The 18,518-nt window shown below is 47.6% G+C and overlaps 2 protein-coding genes across 2 annotated transcripts; one reads left to right on the top strand and one right to left on the bottom strand.

Moving 5' to 3' along the window:
• The first annotated feature begins 134 nt into the window (after positions 1 to 134).
• RAD23A (RAD23 homolog A, nucleotide excision repair protein) lies at positions 135 to 6,186 on the top strand. Its single transcript, XM_045853348.1, has 9 exons — positions 135 to 306; positions 2,063 to 2,224; positions 2,393 to 2,574; positions 2,714 to 2,769; positions 2,914 to 3,041; positions 3,292 to 3,370; positions 3,469 to 3,602; positions 5,178 to 5,342; positions 5,422 to 6,186. The coding sequence occupies exons 1-9, from the start codon at positions 235 to 237 to the stop codon at positions 5,533 to 5,535; spliced, it is 1,092 nt and encodes a 363-aa protein (XP_045709304.1). The 5' UTR covers positions 135 to 234; the 3' UTR covers positions 5,536 to 6,186.
• A 467-nt stretch (positions 6,187 to 6,653) lies between these two features.
• On the bottom strand, positions 6,654 to 9,081 carry GADD45GIP1 (GADD45G interacting protein 1). Its single transcript, XM_045853349.1, has 2 exons — positions 8,704 to 9,081; positions 6,654 to 7,006 (listed from the first exon to the last, which is right to left on the bottom strand). The coding sequence occupies exons 1-2, from the start codon at positions 9,051 to 9,053 to the stop codon at positions 6,688 to 6,690; spliced, it is 669 nt and encodes a 222-aa protein (XP_045709305.1). The 5' UTR covers positions 9,054 to 9,081; the 3' UTR covers positions 6,654 to 6,687.
• Between the last annotated feature and the right edge of the window lie 9,437 nt (positions 9,082 to 18,518).

The following is an 18,518-nucleotide window of genomic DNA, read 5'->3' as shown; positions in this document are numbered from 1 at the left end:
CCCAGCCTCGTCCTGCTGAGCCGAGTTTAGTGTGCGCATGCTTGTGCATGCCCACAAAAGTCAATGGAGGGGCGGAGAGAGCGTGCTTGCAGGTCACGTGCTTTGATCGTCGGCGCGCGCAGCACCTGCCCCGGAAGCTGTCTGCTAACAGCGCGGCTGGGCGCTAAGATGGCGGCGGCGTGAATTGCATGTTGTGTGAAGATCCCGGGGCCGCGGCATCGCTCGGGCCCCGCCATGGCCGTCACCATCACGCTCAAAACGCTGCAGCAGCAGACTTTTAAGATCCGCATGGAGCCTGAGGAGACGGTGCGAGCCAGACTGGAGCCCGGGGGCGGGAATGACGGGATATGGGGGTGGGGTGGGGGCAGGGAGTCAGAGATCCTGGCAGGAGGGGCAGGGAGGATGGCGCGGCACGAGTCCAGCTCACCTTTTCCAACTTGCCTGACTGTTCCGAACCATCCTTTCTCCCACCTCACGCTGGTCTGCTGCCTAGACCGTAGCGGCTTTGTCGGCGTTCACGGGCTAGTCTCCTGATGGCCCCACCCCCGGGCGCCTGCCAGGTCCCGGCTCTAATGTCAGCGCTCTCGCGGGGCACGGGAGCCATGCTCTGATGTCCGGCTGGACTGCGCTCTCCGGGACGTGGGTTCTGAGTTCTCAGCTTTGCAGTCGTCTCCTCGGCGACGTTGGTGGCCGAATCTGGGAGTAGTGGCCAGGAGATGCCAACTGATGACGGCATTGACGTTGATAATGATAATGATAATAAACGGTCTAAACTTCAGTTGTCCATGTTTGTGGGCCGTTTGTTACTTGCTAGTTGATGAGTTTCTACTGTTATTATCGTACTAAATATGCGAAACAGGCTTGTCATTTGGGGACTCGGACTCCTCGCTTTACAGACGTGTAAACCTAGGGTTAAGGAACTTTGCCACAGTCATATCAGCGAGTAATGGCAGAGCAAGGATTCGAATTCGGTTCTACTTTATGTCAGGTCCCACAGTCTAAACATTGTTCTGCTTTTTTAGCTGAAAAGGGAATTTAGGACCTAACAAACATGGAGTATAACTATGTATTTAGCACTTTTCACACTACTACCCCACAAGGGAGACATTCACATCTCTTTTTTGTAGATTTTTTTTAAAAAAGACTATTTATTCTTGAGGGAGAGGGAGAAAGAAAGGGAGAGAAACATTGCACACGGCAGTTGCCTCTTGCAAGTCCCTAGTCAGGGATCTAGCCTGCAACCCAGGCAAGTGCCCTGACCAGGAATAGAACTGGCGGCCTTATGGTTAGCAGGCCACAGCTCACTCTGCTGAGCCACAACAGCTAGGGCAGAAACCCACAGATTTTTGTGAACTGTCCAATTGTTTAACTTTGGGAAAGTTACTTAACATCTGTGTTCCTTTTTTTTTTTTTTTTTATGAAATGAGGCTAATGGTATCTATTTCATAGTTATTTTGAGGCTCTAAAAATGTGGTACAGCCCTGGCCAGTGTGGCTCAGTTGGTTGGGTGTTGTTCTACCAACCAGAAGGTCAACAGTTGGATTCCTGGGCAGGACACATGCCTTGGTTTTGGGTTTAGTCCCCAGTTAGCCACCTTTGAGATGCAACTGATTGAAGTTTCTCTCTCACATCAGTGTTCCTCTCCCTCTCTTCTTCCCTTCCTCTCTCTCTAAAAATAAATCTTTTTTTTAAATGTACATACATATTTATGATAGCCTTATTAACTTAGATACTCTCAATAAAAACAAACTGACCACTGTCTGCAGTATGGAATGAGATACTCTATTGTCTCCCATAGGTTATGTTTTATTTTTCATCATACTTTACACCATCTGAAATACTTGTTTTTCTTTTCCACACATGAATGTCATCTCTATGAGAACAAAGATTTGTTTGCTGATTTCATACCTAGTACATTATAAGTGTTCAATAAATATTCTCAAATCTCCATGCTTGACTGTGAAGCTTAACTGTCATTAGGGCTTTCAGCCTCTCCCCGCCAGACTAGAAGGGAAGAGAGAATCTTGGGGTTTGCAATGACTGTTTGTACCATTCTCTCCAGGTGAAGGTGCTAAAGGAAAAGATAGAAGCTGAAAAGGGTCGTGATGCCTTCCCTGTGGCTGGACAGAAACTTATCTATGCTGGCAAGATCTTGAGCGATGACGTTCCCATCAGGGACTATCGCATAGATGAGAAGAACTTTGTGGTTGTCATGGTGACCAAGGTGGGTGAAGTGTACTGGTTGTGAGGATTACATGGATTACCTAGGGAGTTGGCAAGAGCCTGTGTGCCCATAAGAGATTAGCCATGAATAGGGCGGGGCCAGGAGGTGGCTGGATGTTGAGGCTTGATAGGGATACTGATGCCTGCTCCCTTTTTCTGGGTGTGACAGGCCAAAAACAGCCCAGGCACCTCAGTACCCCCAGAGGCCTCTTCCACTGCTGCCCCTGAGTCCTCCACATCCTCCCCGCCGGCCCCTGCCTCAGGCATGTCCCATCCCCCACCTACCGTCAGAGAGGACAAGAGCCCATCGGAGGAATCAGTCCCCACAACATCCCCGGAGTCTTTGTCAGGGTAAGGCAGGGAGCAGCAGCCCCAGTTTGGGCCCTGTCCTCCCAGCACATTCCAGCATCCACATACGTGGTCTTGTGCACCCCGGGAGAGGGCAAGATGCCAGAAGCCAGGGTCCAATTTCTCTCTCTTGAATTTGCAGCTCTGTTCCTTCTTCAGGTAGCAGCGGGAGAGAGGAAGACGCAGCCTCCACGCTAGGTGGGTGAGTGGGTGAGCAGTACTTGGGGCAGAAGTGACTAGGAGTCCCAGCCATCAGCTGGGCCTTGTTGTGTGGGTTTGGGAGGGTCTGAGGGCTGCCTATCCCTCTCTCTGGTGACCTAGACCTTGCTGCTCCCTCCATAGTGACTGGCTCTGAATATGAGACGATGCTGACGGAGATCATGTCTATGGGCTATGAGCGGGAACGGGTCGTGGCAGCCCTGAGAGCCAGCTACAACAACCCCCACCGGGCCGTGGAGTATCTACTCACGGTGAGGTGGGGGCACTGCCTTCAGGGGAGGCTTCCAGGGAATACATGTGCTTAGTGCCCTGATGGGTCATCAGGGAGGCAAAACCTGATCCTAAAAGCCTTTGGGTCGTGGTTCCAGCCAGGAAAGGCTTTCTATAGAAGGCTGGACATGAGCAGAGGGGTGGCCCTCACCTGTTTCCTGCCGGGGCTGAGCACATAGGAGGGAGGCAGCGGGTGGTCTGTGCTTTAGAACTAAATAGGACCCCTGACAGGGAATTCCTGGGAGTCCCGAGCCAGAACACGGTTCTGTCCAGGAGAGCCAGGTATCTGAGCAGCCGGCCACAGAAGCAGGTGAGTGGGTTGGGAGGTGTGCATGTGGGGTGTCTGCTGTCAAGATACATTTCTGGGAGCCCAGCCTAGGGTCTGACCACATGCCTCCCTCCTGCCAGTGGGAGAGAACCCTCTGGAGTTCCTGCGGGACCAGCCCCAGTTCCAGAATATGCGGCAAGTGATTCAGCAGAACCCAGCGCTGCTGCCTGCCCTGCTTCAGCAGCTGGGCCAGGAGAATCCCCAGCTTCTGCAGGTGTGGACCTGGGGGCTCGGCGGGAGCCAGTATAGCCAACACCTCCCTCTCCTTCCCTGTGGGAACCACAGCTGGAAAGAGTGAGCCTGGCCCAGCACCCTTAGTGGGTGTTCCTCTGTACTTGGAAAGCGGGACTAACAGTTCCCTGCTGCTCCTGTAGAATTGGTGATCTATGCTGTTTCATGTACTCCTCCCAATCACCCTGTGAGGGTGTGGGTACTGTCATCCTTGCCCTCATGGAAGAAGACATCAGAGGCTTGGAGTAGCATGGCAGCTGGTGGAGTGTATGTGTATCTGCCTCCAGCTTCTGGGTCCTGTGCTCTGCCTTCAGTGTCTGTGGCTCTGACTGTGTCTCAGCCCCACATACAGCTGTTGCTTCATACTTGTCATGTCAGTTGCCTTGCAGTGCCCAGGATCGCTGTGCCCCAGTTGGCTCTGGGTCCTCCCTGAAGGCCTGCCTCTCCTGTTCAGGCTCGGTCATCTGCTGCTCCCCGCCCCCATCTGTCTTATGCTGCCTCCTCTTGCACACCTCTTCCAGATGTTGTAGAGCCCAGGCTGCACACATTTTCTTTATCTGCACTCAGTCCTCCCCATGAATCGTTCTGGGGCATTCAGTCTGTGGTGACCAAAATACGTGTAACCAGCCCAGATGCCATGCTTGTCTGTGGCTGACTTTATGCCTCCAAGAAAGTGTTTTCCAGATGTCTGAGGTTTCAGAACAGACCCTCCTCCTATCCCACTGTCCCCACAGGGACTAGCCTGGGGTTGCTCGAGCCGCAAGCCCTTGGGCCTGGTGGGGTTGCCTTGTCACCTGTCACCTCTGCTGTACTTCCAGAACATCTCAGTCAGCCCAACCCTGCATTCTATCTCAATGGCTGATACCTTATCTCCCATGTGGTTGCCTGGCAGCCAGGCCTGTTTTCTGCACAGCCCTTAGGGTCCATTCTCCACCAGAAGCCAGCATCCTGAAAAAGCACTTCATTGATGTGAAAATTGTCAGATGTACATAAAAAGAGTTGTATCAGAACCCCCAGATAGACAACATCCAGATGAACTGATGTTTCGAAAAGGTACCCAGATTTACCCATCACCGTTGTGGTGTCCCATAACACTAGAAGGCAATAGAAGAAAGTAGGTCTGGTCCCTGCTTTCCTCTCATTTTGTTTTTTCTCTCCTTTCTTACTGGTTTTGTCACAGGGATCTTGTTTTTGGCATTTGCCAAGTGCATCCCCATGCCCCAACCTTTGCAATTGGTTTGCCCTACCTGGAGGAAACTTCCTTCCCTCCTGGACCAACATGTTTTTTCTAGCCCAGTGTCTGCTATACTGTATGCCAGGCCCAGTTTTTACATTGTAAACTATTGGCTATTTACTTGCTTGTTTGTGGCCTGTTTCCCCACCCTAGAATGTCAGCTCCACCACAGTGGAGTCTGTTCATCACTGTGTTGCTGTTTGGTCAGAATAGGCACCTTCTAGATAATTACTGAGTGAATGAAAAGGCAAGGTATGTGATAGGCACATGGGGAGGTTAGCCAAGTGCTGTGGGTTACCATCCCTTGCCCTCTGTCTCCCACAGCAAATCAGCCGGCACCAGGAGCAGTTCATCCAGATGCTGAATGAACCCCCTGGGGAGCTGGCGGACATCTCTGATGTTGAGGGTGAGGTGGGTGCCATAGGCGAGGAAGCCCCACAGATGAACTACATCCAGGTGACGCCACAGGAGAAGGAAGCGATAGAGAGGGTAAGAGGCATGGCTGAGGCATGACCCTACTGGTGGGTAAGCCCCCATGCCCTGCTCATACTTGCCCATCTTCCCACAGTTGAAAGCCTTGGGCTTCCCAGAGAGCCTGGTGATCCAGGCCTACTTCGCCTGTGAAAAAAACGAGAACTTGGCTGCCAACTTCCTCCTGAGTCAGAACTTTGATGACGAGTAATACCAGGAGGCCAGGCTGCCTACTGCCCTCACCCTATCCCAAATCCAAAAAAGTTTTATAAAAGAAAAAGATATATATATATATATATATATATATATTCATGTTTATTTAAGAAGTGGAAAGTCAAAAACCTTAAAAAAAAACAAACCTCAACTTCCCACCCTCCTGAAGTGGCTCCCATTTCCATCTTGGCCTGAGAAGACCTGGGCTAGACAGCTGTCCTCCTATCCCCCGCCCTAGCCTAGCCTGCTCCAAGGAGCTGGCAGGGCTGGAGGTGACAGATGGGCCCCTCTTGGCCTCTGTCCCAGCTCCTTGCAGCCAGATGGAGAGGGCTGCTGATTTTCCCATCCCCCAAAGAACCCCTAAGACCTCCTCACCCTTTGAGGGTGAAAGGAAGCTGGATCCCCAAACTTTGATCTTCCATTGGAATGGCCCAAATCTTCCCTTCTGGGGTGAGCACTGAGGCCCAAAGCCCCCTCTGCAATCTCGCCTTGGTCTCCAGCCTGCATCCCTTCACTGGGGAGGCGGCCAGGCTTCTCCTGTCTGGGGAAGGGGTAACAGCTGCTGTGGAGGTCAATGCCACCCCTCCACCCCAGTACAGAACCGTATCTCTGATAAAGGTTTTGAAGTGAATAAAGTTTTAAAAGCCCATCCTGTGGTCTGTGCCTGCTGGGGCTTCCCACTCCAGCTCATCTGGCTCTGGGAGCTAGCTGGGCATAGGCTATGTGGGAATGCCAAGAAGGGGCAGAGAGGTCTGTCAGCTTCTGCAGATGGGGGTTCACAATATATCCTCCCTCAGAAGCTGTCTTATTTCCCCACAGTGGGCCACAGCCCCAGCTTGGTCTTGGAAGAGCTGTTTCTTCCTGCCCAACCCCCCCCATCATCACTAGTCTGTTTTTTGGCTACACTTCCCCCCTGATAATTAATAGAGATTAATGTTGGTAAACAGAAGCCTTCTCCTTTGCCATCTGCTCCATTATTTCCCCATTGCATCTCCATTCTGCAGCACGGCCTAGAGTCCCTCAGTGGGCAGCACTAGGGAAGGGTGGGGTAATCCCTGGCCCCAGGTGTTGAGGAGGGGTACAGTAAGAGGATGAAGAACTCTCAGCGGGTGGGGCTGTTGGGCAGCAGGTTTTATTGAGAAAGAAAATCTCATGAGCTGGGTTCTACAGAGGCTGCTGGGTCTGGGACTGCAGTGGTGGCCAGTGCAGCAGCTCGTGCCTCCTTCTTCTGTCTTTGTTTTTCCTCCTTGAGGCGCTTGCGCTGCTGCTTCTCTAGGTCCTGCAGCAGCTCTTGAAAGCGGGCACTCCTTGGGTCCACATGGTAGCCCAGGCGCTCCTGGGCCTCTGCCTGTAGCCGGGCACGCCGTTCCTTGTCTGCCTTCTCCTTCTCCCTGCGCTCCTGCTGCTGCTGCCGCCAGTTCTCAATCATCTGTGGCATCTTGGCCATGCGCTCTGCAATGAGCTGCTCCCTGCAGGGGAAGGAGGGTGGGTGGTGAAGGCAGTGACACCCAGCCAGAGCAGCACCTATCTATCCACATCCCATCATCAAGCCTTTGCCCACATCTTGCTTCCCAGCTCCTCCATGGAGATGAAAAACTGGGAAGACTTTCGGCCATTAACAGGAAAAGTTCTGAATAAATGAAGAAACAGGAAGGAGATATGAATATATGACAGAGCAGCAGTCCCCAACCTTTGTGGCACCAGGCAACAGTTTTATGGAAGAGAGGGGCCCTCAAGCTTGCCTGCTGTGAATGGTGGGGGTTGGGGGGGTGGAGGGGTGGTATAGGAGGTAGAGCTCAGGCATTCCTAACAAGCCTAGGTTGCACATCAGCACCCGTCCAGCGCCAGCCCCAGGGTTGGGGACCCCTGACCTAGAGCTTGAGAGGGCCAAGCCCCAATAACTCCCAGGAGCAGACCCCAACTTAATATTCCACTGAGCTGTATACTGAGCCATCTACACACATCATGCCAGGCCATTTCCATGGACATCACTGACCACCTACTGTATGTCAGGCCCAGCTCTAGGCACAGCAGTGAAGGCAATGCATGCATTAGACCTTTCCATGCAATCCTATGAATTTGTAGGTGCCAGTTACAGCCCTATTTTAAGAATTAGAAACGTAGCCCTGGCTGGCGTAGCTCAGTGGATTGAGCGCGGGCTGCGAACCAAAGTGTTGCAGGTTTGATTCCCAGTCAGGGTACATGCCTGGGTTGCAGGCTATGACCCCCAGCAACTGCACATTGATGTTTCTCTCTCCTCCCTCCCTCTCTAAAAATAAATAAAATCTTAAAAAAAAAAAAAACCTCAAAGCTAGAAGAACTAAGGCCTCATGATGGGGTTATCCAGCTGGGGTGGGGCAGAGACAGGAGACTGAGGTTCACATCTCATCTTTACAGCTCACTGGATGACTGGATAGGTGACTCCACCTTCCCAGGGCTTAGAGTGATCCCTACTTCCGCTTAGAGCTGTTGTGAGGATGAGAACAATTAGACAGGAACACAATTGGCCTGATTGTGCAGCTAGTCTGCTTTGGCTGGCTCTTCCCTCCTCCCTCCAGGAAGTGGCACCATCCTGATACCCTTGGTCTTACCTACATATTTTGGGTGAAGTCTAACCCTTTAAGACCTGCTTCTGAGTCTGTCCTCTGCCCTTGATTCCAGACCCCATCACTTTCCACTCACTGGACACAGTCACACTGATGGCCTGGCTGCTTCTTAAAGCCTGTCCCTACCTCAGGGCCTTTCCACTAGTCATTCCCCCTACTGGAACACTTTCCCTGAGATATTCCCATGGCTATGCCTAGTCATTCAAGTGTCTGCTTAAATATCAAGTTTAAGTCTCAAACCAAAGCCACTCTCTCTCCACTCTTCACCAAATTCTATCTTCCTAATGGTTTTCTATCGCCAGCTGAAACATTTTTGCTGTGTTCCCCATATTTTTAAGCCTTGGGACAAGGCTTGGGACACCTGGGCCAAAGCCTTGCACACAGTAGGCGCTCACTAAAGACTGGCTGATGATAAAGTATGTTTGGCAGCTATGTGAGCATGCGCATAAATCTACAGCATGCAAACCCTGTGATAAGCACCTGCTGGCGTACTAGTTCACCCACCCGGCCGCGGAAAACGCGGCCTGCAGCCCAGCGACTCTCCGACCGCACGCACGTACCTGGCCTTACGCTTCTGCTCTTCCGCCAGCTGCTGCACCCTCACTGACTCCTGCATGGCCGCCAGGCTAGGGTACCATTCACTCTCCTCTGACTCCAGCTCGCGCAGCTGTTCCTGCGACGGCCACAGCAAACCAGCGGCCACCCCCGAGGCTGCGCCGTGCCGCGCGAACTGCTTGGCCGCGTAGCGCGGCCCCAGCTGCCAGCGCGGAGTCAGTGGGTCTTCTGGGTCCGGCCACCAGGGCCCAGGCGAGCGGTGCGGGGGCGGCGGCGCCCGGTAGCCACGGAAGCCTCGGCCCAGGGTAGCCGTCAGCCCGAGCAGGCTATATACCTGCCGCACGGGCGCCGCCATTTCAGCTGTGCGGGGGCCTAGAGGGCCGGCGGAGCTGGCCACGGCTCTGCCTGCGCGCGAGGTCCCAAGGGGGCCGCTTGGAGTATGTCGATGTTACCTCAGTTCAGGGCACGGGGGAGAAGGGTGTAAAAATTTTTTATACTTCTTCAGGTCTAACTTAAAAATTTATTTTAGTAGTTATTTATTAAAATGGTATTTAAGTTTCAATTTCATATGTTTAAAATAGCATTTAATTTTTAATATTAAATTATAATTAAAATATTTTAAACAATAATTTGAATATTTATTTAAAACGTTTAAATATTTCAACTTCAAATCAATCTACGTAATTTAAATTTTATTTTAAACATTTAAATATTGTTCATAACATTACATATTTATGCATTTTAATTTGATTTTTAATATAATTAACACTTAAGTTATTTAAAATCTCACCTAGACATTTATTTTAGTATATATCTAGTCAAAACATTGAATGTTGTATATGATTATTAAGATATTGATTTAATTTCTTATATTTTAAAATGTTTGATCATACCCTGGCTGGTGTGGCTCAGTGGACTGAGTGCCAGCCTGTGAACCAAAGGGTCGCTGGTTCGATTCCCAGGCAGGGCACATGCCTGGGTTTCCAGGCCAGGTCCCCAGTGGGGGGGGTGAGAGAGGCAACCACACATCAGTGTTTCTCTCCCTTTCTTCTCCCTCCCTTCCTCTCTCTCTAAAAATAAATAAATAGAATCTTTTAAAAAGTGTTTGATCATGGTCCAGAAATTAACCTTTTTTGAAAAGTTATTTATTTATTTATTTATTTATTTATTTATTTATTTTTAGAGAGATGGAAAGGGAGAGAAACATCATGTGTGAGAGGTACATTGAGTGGTTGCATCTCACATCAAACTGGCGTTGCTATGGTTCTCCTGCCCTGCTCAATCCAGGGAGCCACAGCAGCCAAGGCCTTTTTTTTTTAGTGCCACTGGCCCCCTGGGTGTTTGGGTCCCTGTGGGTGGGTCTCCCTTGGTGGGCCACACCCTGGGTTTTCACAGAGGACCAGCCCCACTGAAGTCTCCATCCCAAACACTATTTTTAAAAAAGGATTTCAGCCTTAAAAAGGAAGGACATTCTGACTCATGCTACAGTATGGATGAACCTGGAAGGCATTACGCTGAATGAAATGAGCCAGTCACAAAAGGGCTTATGTTGTATGATTCCATTCATAGGAGGTCCCTAGAGCAGTCAAATTCATGGTGGGTGCCAGGGATTGGGGGGGCGGGATGAGGAGTTAGTGTTTAAGAGGGACAGGGTTTCAGTTTGGGAAAATGACAGTTCTGGAGATGAATGGTGGTGATAGTTGCAAGACGTTGCAAATGAGTGTGCTCAATGCCACTAAGTAGTACACTTAAAAATGGTTAAAATTGTAAATATTATGTGTACTTCATTGCCAAAAAGAAAGAAAGAAAGAAGAAAAGAAAGGAAGGAGGAATTGCAGTTTGCTCAGTGAGCCAGGAAGCCTGGATGAGAATATTTGCAGGTCACAGCAGTACTACAAAATCACACATATCCGTCCCAGGCTGGATTCTCTCCTGTGGGTATTCAGTGTCATTTCACCCATGTTCTGCAATAGAAAAGATACCTAAGTTTTGATGTTTTGGCCAACAGAATACTACACAGGAATGCAAGAGCAGAAATTACAACTGCTTACAGTTATGTGGATGAGTCTCATAGACATCATATGCAACAATGAGGCAGGACCAAAAGATTCCTTTTCACTCTATTAGTCAGGATAGGATGCCTTTGGTGGGAATGAGGGGGCATCTAGGTGGTGGTCACATGGAGGAGTGTCACTTTGCAACAGGCTATTGAACTGGACAACCCATTCTGTTTACTTTTCTCTGTGTAGACTTTATTTCATATTATTTCTTATTTTAAAAAATATTTTTCCCTGGCTGATGTGGCTCAGTGGATTGAGCACCAGCCCATGAAGCAAGGGGTCGCCCATTTGATTCCCAGTCAGGGCACATGCCTGGTTTGCAGGTCAGGTCCCCAGTAGGGGCATGCAAGAAACAACCACACATTGATATTTCCCTCTCTTTCTCCCTTCCCCTCTAAAAATAAATAAGTAAAATCTTTTAAAAATACAAGGTTTTATTTATTTATTTTTAGAAGGGAAGGGAGGGAGAAAGAGAAGGAGAGAAACATTGATATGCAAATGTGCCCTGACACGGAATCAGCCAGCAACCATTTGCTTTGCTGGATGATGCCCAACCCGTGGAGCCATACAAGTCAGGGGTCCATATTATTTCTTGATCCGGGCTACAGTGATGCTTGAGTTATAATTAGTGTTTAAGCTGTAATTAACTGTGTGGGTTGTCCACTTTCCTGTAGACTTACCCTATTTCACAATTTAAAATTGCAGATACAAGCAACATAAAGGGTTACAGTGGGCAGCCTTACTCCCACCTGTCACCTGTCCTCTTCTTTCCTGTCTGAGTACCCTTCAACTTGTTTTAGTTTCTTATGTATCCTAGAGACTTGTTTTACACATTGTTATTGATGGTGTTAATAAATTATTTCACAAGAACAGATGAGTACAGTCACTTATGTCATCACTCAAGTTAAATACAGAGTGGGGCAAAAGCAGTTTTATAGTTAATATGGAAAATAAAATAATAATTAATGATACAAGAATGAACTCTTTCATGTACCCACAACTATGAACCAACTTTGTCCCACCCTGTATCAACACTCTGGCTCTATTGCTTCAAATCTTTTTTTTTTATTGCTTTTTATAAAACTTTCCCCCTACTATGAAAGCATCCAGTGACAGTAACACGTTCATCTGCAAATGCTGCCCCTTTCCTTCCCCACCCTTCTAAGGATTAACAATTATTTTGAAATTAGTCTGTTCTTCCAGGACCAACCTTTATACATTCATTACTTATCTGGAGTGTGTGGAAACAATATACAATATATATTTTTAAACATTGTACATAAATGCTATCCTGAAGGCATTAGTTTGCAACTTTTCTCCCTTAACCTTATGCTTTCCATGTTTCCATGTGCTTTTCCCTATTTTTCACATGGTGAGTCATGGGGCCCTTTATTGATTCAGGAAATCAATGAGGTAAGTTACAACCAGCACTTATTTATTTCCAGGTTTTCAATTAAGGGAAGAATGCTTCATAGAAAAATATTATATTTAAAAATTATTTATTTAAAAAAATTGTTACAAAACACACAAAACTTACCACCGTAGCCATTTTTAAGCATCCTCTTCAGTGGCATTGAGCATATTCACATCATTGTGCAATCACCACTGCCATCCATCTCCGGGACTTTGTCGTCTGACAGAACAGCAACTCTGTCCCTGTACAACCCTAACTCCCCATCTTCCCTCCCCCAGCCCCTGACACCCACCATTCTACTTCTTGTGTCTGTGAATTTGACTCCTCTTGGGACCTCATATAAGTGGAATCTTACAGTATTTGTTCATCTCTGACTGGTTTATTTCACTTAGCATGATGTACTCAAGTTCATCCACACTGTAGCATGTGTCAAGATGTCCTTCCTTTTGAAGGGTGAATAATATTACATCATGCATTTACTATATTATGTTGATCCATGCATTCATTGATGGACATTCGAGCTGCTTTCACCTTTTGCTAATTGTGAATAATGCTGCTATGAACATGTGTACAGTGGTTATTTAATGGGAAAAATAGAATAAAAATAGAGTGCATCACATGTATTAAGGGTAAGTACTGTTTGGTAAAACTTTACTTTCTGTCATATATACATGTATGTATATACTAGTCTTCCAGTTGCAATTATATGCTAACAAACCTTCCCTAAACAACCACTTTTATTATGTTCATGGATGGTGTGGATCAGGGATGTGGGCAGGACACAGTGGAGATGGCTCGTCTCTGTTCCGTGTTGCCTGCAGCCCTAGCTGGGAAGAATTCTAAGTTGAGTGACTTGACACCTGTCCTCCAGACTAATCAGAAGGCATCTTTGTTCATTCATGTCTCGAGATTGATGCAGGCTGGAGCCTCAGCTGAGCTATCAGATGGAATATCTACATTGGTCTCTTCAAATGGGCAGTTTGAGTTTCCTTACAACATGACAGCTGGGTCCCAAGGAAACAAGGCTGAAGTGCAGGCATTTTTATGACTGAGTCTTGGAAGTCACATGACATCATTTCTGCTGTATTCTATTGGTCAAGTCAGTCACAAAGGTTGTTTAGGTTCCAGGGGAGGGGTCAGAGACCTTGTCAATCAAAGGATTGTTAAGGTCACTTTTGTCAAGGCATGTAAATAAAATGTAGTCCTTACTGTGCTCAGTGGTAAAAAAGAAAGTTTGGAAAAAAATATCTGCTTGATATTGTCCATAGTATGAATAAACTATAATTATTCCACCAGGCTGTTTGATGGGCATTTGTTTTCAATTTTTTTTTGTTTTAAGTGCAGAAATGATGCTGCAGTGAGCCTCCCTGTCTGTGTCCCCATCTGCCCATGGGAAAGTTTTCCTGGAGTGCTCAACAAATCTCAGGCCTTCCTCAGGTTTTGCTGCGGGACAGATGTGTTCGAGGTCTGTGGCTGAGGTCCAGTGAATGAAACAAGTTGAGGGAGGAGGTGAGGTGAAGAGTGTCCGGCAGGGGCCAGCCATGCAGGCACAGGACGTGAAGAGGGGTTCTAGTTCTATTCTGAGGGCCATGGGGAGCCACAGGAGGCCTTTGAGCAGTGGTGTGATGGATATGACTTATGATTCTCCTCTGGTTGCTGAGCAGAAAAGGCAATGAGTGGGTTGACATGTAGAAATAGAAAGGCCCATTAGGAAATAGAAGGGGCCATGCTGCCGTGTGGTCCCTGACCTGTGGGGACTTTGCATTAACTACCTTTGCTATTACCATGCCTCGAACTTTCTCTCAGGATCTTCACATGGTGGGGTGGATGTTCTTTTTATTATTGATTTTTTTTTGAGAGAGGAGAAACATCAATTTGTTGTTCGACTTATTTATGTGTTCATTGGTTGCTTCTTGCATGTGCCCTGACTGGGGAAGAAACCCGAAATCTTGGTGTATCCAAACAATGTTCTAACCAACTGAGCTACCTGGCCAGGGAAGGCTTCTTGTTGTTCAGATTTAACTGTGTGGTCACCTCCTGGACTCCTTGGATCTTGGAAGATGCAGGAAATGAGGTAGAGATTGTCCCTGACCCAGTCTTTGGGTGAGACACAGAAGTAATTATAATGGAGGTGAAAGAGGGAGAAAGTGTTTGGAATGGGCCTGATGGACAGTCAAGTGGGGCACTTCTGAGCTGCTGGTTTCTCCCAGATCAGGAAATTTGGGAACCACGTTGAGAAGCACCAGCCTAGAGATTAAGAGAAGGCACTCTAATGTCAAACTAGTCTGGGGGCGGGGGGTGGGCTGGGATGGGGGTAAAAGGCAGAAAACTGTACTTGAATAACAATAAAAAAAAAAACAACTAGCCTGGGATGAGTTTCAGCTGCTGGCCAGGGCTGGACTCACAGCCAGTACCAAGTGGTCATTGGAGAGGGGCTTCTGAGGGCTGGCCTTAGATTGAAGTAAAATCCACACACATAAAATTAATCATTTTTCTTTTTTTTTAAGATTTTATTTATTTATTTTTAGAGAGGGAAGGGAGGGAGACAGAGAGAGAGAGAGAGAGAGAGAGAGAGAAACATCAATGTGTGGTTGCTGGGGGTTATAGCCTGCAACCCAGGCATGTACCCTGGCTGGGAATCGAACCTGCGACACTTTGGTTCACAGCCCGTGCTCAATCCACTGAGCTACGCCAGCCAGGGCCTAAATTAATCATTTTTCAAATGTGATGTATTTATTTATTTAATTTTAGAGAGAGGGGAAGGGAAGGAGAGAGGGATAGAAATATCAATGTGTGGTTGCCTCTTGCACACCCCCTACTGGGGACCTGGCCTGCAGCCCAGACATGTGCCCTGAGTGGGAATGGAACTGGCGACCCTTTGGTTCCCAGGTCCATGCTCAATCCACTGAGTTACACCAGTAAGGCTAAAATTAATCATTTTAAAGGGAAAAATTCAGTGGCACTTAGTACATTTCCAATGTTGTACAGCCGCCACCACTTTTATCTAATTCTGGAACATTTTCATCACTCCAAAAGGAAACTTCATACCCTTTAGCAGTCACTACAATTCCCCCTGCCTTTAGTCCCTGGAAGCCACTAATATAGTCTCCATCTCTATGGATTTGCCAATTTTGTACATTTCATATAAATGGAGTCATACAATATGTGACCATTTGTGTCTAGATTTCTTTTATTTAGTATGTTTCTGAGGTTCATCCATGTGGTAACTAAATGTATCAGTGCTTGTTACAGACTGAGTTGTGTCCCCCTAAAATTCATGTGTTAAAATGCAAACCCTCAGTGCTCACCTCAGAATATGACCGTATTTAGAAATGGGGTCTTTAAAGAAGTAATTGAATTAAAATGAGGTCATTAGGGTGAGCCCCAATCCAGCATGACTGATGTCCTTATAAAAAAAGAGGGAAGTTGGACACAGACACACACAGAGGAAACACCATGTGTAAAGACACAGGGAGAAGATGACCATCTCTGGGTGGCTCAGTTGGTTAGAGCATCATCCTGATACACCAAGGTTGTGCATTCGATCCCCAGTCAGGGAAGATACAAGAAGCAATCAATGAATGCGTAAGTAAATGGAATAACAAATTGATGTTCCACTCTCTCTTTCATCAATAAATAAAATAATAATAATAAAAGATGGCCATCTATAAGCAAAGAGAGAGGCTTCAGAAGAAACCAATTTTGCTGACAACTTGATCTTGGGCTTCTAGTCTCCAGAGCCATGAGACAATAAATTTCTGTTGCTAAAAGCCTCCCCCCCACCGTCTTTATGCTGTTGTTAAAGCCCCCCAGCTACTTTATTATGGCAGCCCTAGCAAATTAATGCAATGTAGTACTTCATTGGTTGTTATAGCTGAATGATATTCTATTGTAGGGGATTGTTTTTCTTGTAGCCAAAGATGGAAAGTAACCTAAATATCCAAGAATAGAGGACTTGTTAAAGAAATGACTGAATATTCACAGGAAGGAATACTACACAGATGTGAAAAAAGAACAAAGGCACTCTATGTCATGATTCTCAAAGAGTGGTGTCCAGCCAGCAGCACCAGCACCACCACCTGGGAACTTGTTAGAGATGCAGGGTCTCAGGCTCCATCGCAGACTCTGATATGTTATGGGTGGGCCCTGTGTGGGAGCCCTCCAGGCAACCCTGAGGCAGCCTCAAGTTTGAGACCTGCTGCTGTGTATAATAACATAGCCCAGGTGTTCAAAGCAACCCTGGGGTGCTTAATATTTTTTATTAGAGGAGAAGGGAGGGAGAAATGGAGGGAGAGAAATATCAATGTGAGAGAGGAACATAGATTGGTTGCCTCTCACTCGCTCTGGAACCGGGACTAGGGACAGAACCTGAAACCTAGGCATGTGCCCTGACTGGAATTGAACTGGTGATGTTTCGCTTTGTGGGAGTGCACCCAACCAACTGAGTCACACTGGTCAAGGCCTTGGGGGATGCTTTTTAAAAACACTATGCAACCCTGGCTGGTGTGGCTCAGTGGACTGGGTGCTGGCCTGCAAACCAAAGGGTTGCAGGGTGGATTCCCAGTCAGGGCACATGCCTGGGATGCGAGCCAGTTCCCCAGTAGGGGTGCGCGAAAGGCAACCACACATTGATATTTCCCTCTTTCCACCGCCCTTCCCCTCTCTCTAAAAATAAATAAATAAAATATTTAAAAAATAAAAACACTATGCATTTGGCCCATCCCTAGAGATTCCAGCATAATTGGTCTGGAGCAGGGTCTGGACAACAATTCCCCACTTAGAGGTGACGCTCATGTGCAGCCAGGAATGTGAGCCACTGATATGGAGTCAGTGTAAAAATCCAGGTGGAAAAGAGTCATGTTTCAAAACATTCTTTGCAGGAATGTGATAGTTAAAATTTGGATAATGGATAAAGTTAGGGTGTGTATGTACAGTGGAATACTCTTCCACAGTGAAAAGGCCAGAGCACGAAGTAGAGTGCAGGTGAAAGTTAGACTCTGTACAGTACGATACCATGCATATTAAATTTAAAATACACAAAACAATCTTATGTATCTTTTGTGAATGGATACAGTCACAGGGATTACAATGGCAAATTCAGGGGTTAGGGACAAGTATAGAGCGAGTTTCTTTCAAATCTGTAGTCTTTATTTCCTGGTTGGGGTAATTAGTACAGCAGGTTTTGTTATATTTTTATCTATACTTATTTGAATGCCCAAAATAATTCACTTCAAGGGCAAGGAGCAGAAAAAAAGGTATAAATTGCTTTCATTAGTGCTTCCCCCCTTTTTTGTTTCTTTATCCATGATTAAAACAATTTTAAACTTGAAAGTGAAGCTTCCCCTTTCACTGCCTGTTTCATCCACCCATTTTCACGTCCCTACAACAGGAAAATAATGTTGTTTCTTTTTAACATTCAAATCGAATAAACTGTGTCTGTAAATTCTTATTCCCCTCCCCTAAAAGGTCAGGGTATATAATAGACACTGTGTTCTGAAAAATTTTTAACTTCATTTTTCTTGGGTATCTTTCCGTGTTGAAACTATAAGAGCATGTGCAGCCATGTACAGCCGAGCAGTATTATGGGGCTTATTCCTGGTGAGTTGGGGAAACATTGAGGAGACCCATGTGGCTTGAGGGGGCGAGAGTGGGGAAAGACGAAGGTAGGGAGGTGCGCAGACAGTGTGAGCCCTGGTGGGCTGCAGTGAGGACTTCAGCTGTTATCCTGAGTAAGGTGGGAGCCCTGGAGGGTTCTGAGCAGAAGATGGACATGCCCGGACTCAGGGCAACTTCTGGCTGCTGTGGCGGGGACAGAATTTGGGGGTGGGAGCTGTGGGACCAGGGCAGAGGGACTATAGTGGTTCAAGTGGGAGAAAATAGAGGCCGGGCTGTGTCCAGATGGGGGGCCAAGGAGGGAGTGAGGAGTAGGCAGATTCTGGGTAGATTTTTTTTTTCTTGGTAGATTTTGAGGCAGACAGAACTTGCTGTCATTTCAAATTAGGGAGCACAGGGGTCAGAGAAACTGAGGGGTCAAGGATGCTCCAAAGTTTGGGGCTCTGGTACCTGGTAGGACGGAACTGCCGTTACCTGGGTCTAGAGGACAGCGATAGGACAGGTTAGGGGACGCTCAGGAGCTCAGATGTAGCAGGACTAATGAGAGGTGCTTCCGCACCTGGTGGGGGGTTTATGATGCCAGTCCCGAGAGCCGGGCACGAAGTCCCAAGAGCCGCCGCCAGAGGGCGAGCGCGCCCCACCACCTGAACAGCTCTTGGTGCGCGGGAAGGACCTGCCCTGCCGCTTCCCACGGCCCACGGCCTGCAGTGCCTCACCTGGGTGCGAGATGTGG

This window comes from Phyllostomus hastatus, unplaced genomic scaffold (assembly GCF_019186645.2).
Source record: "Phyllostomus hastatus isolate PE091 unplaced genomic scaffold, TTU_PhHast_1.1 phas_contig_98, whole genome shotgun sequence".
NCBI lineage: Eukaryota > Metazoa > Chordata > Mammalia > Chiroptera > Phyllostomidae > Phyllostomus > Phyllostomus hastatus.
This window is presented reverse-complemented; position numbering and strand designations above follow the sequence as displayed.

Bases quoted from the DNA above. Each gene is read 5' to 3' on its own strand.
- RAD23A (XM_045853348.1), top strand. From the start codon at position 235: ATGGCCGTCACCATCACGCTCAAAACGCTGCAGCAGCAGACTTTTAAG. The intron at 2,575-2,713 runs GTAAGGCAGGGA...TTGAATTTGCAG, and splicing joins TCCCCGGAGTCTTTGTCAGG to CTCTGTTCCTTCTTCAGGTA. The intron at 5,343-5,421 runs GTAAGAGGCATG...ATCTTCCCACAG, and splicing joins AGAAGGAAGCGATAGAGAGG to TTGAAAGCCTTGGGCTTCCC.
- GADD45GIP1 (XM_045853349.1), bottom strand. From the start codon at position 9,053: ATGGCGGCGCCCGTGCGGCAGGTATATAGCCTGCTCGGGCTGACGGCT. The intron at 7,007-8,703 runs GTACGTGCGTGC...CTTCCCCTGCAG, and splicing joins GAGCAGAAGCGTAAGGCCAG to GGAGCAGCTCATTGCAGAGC.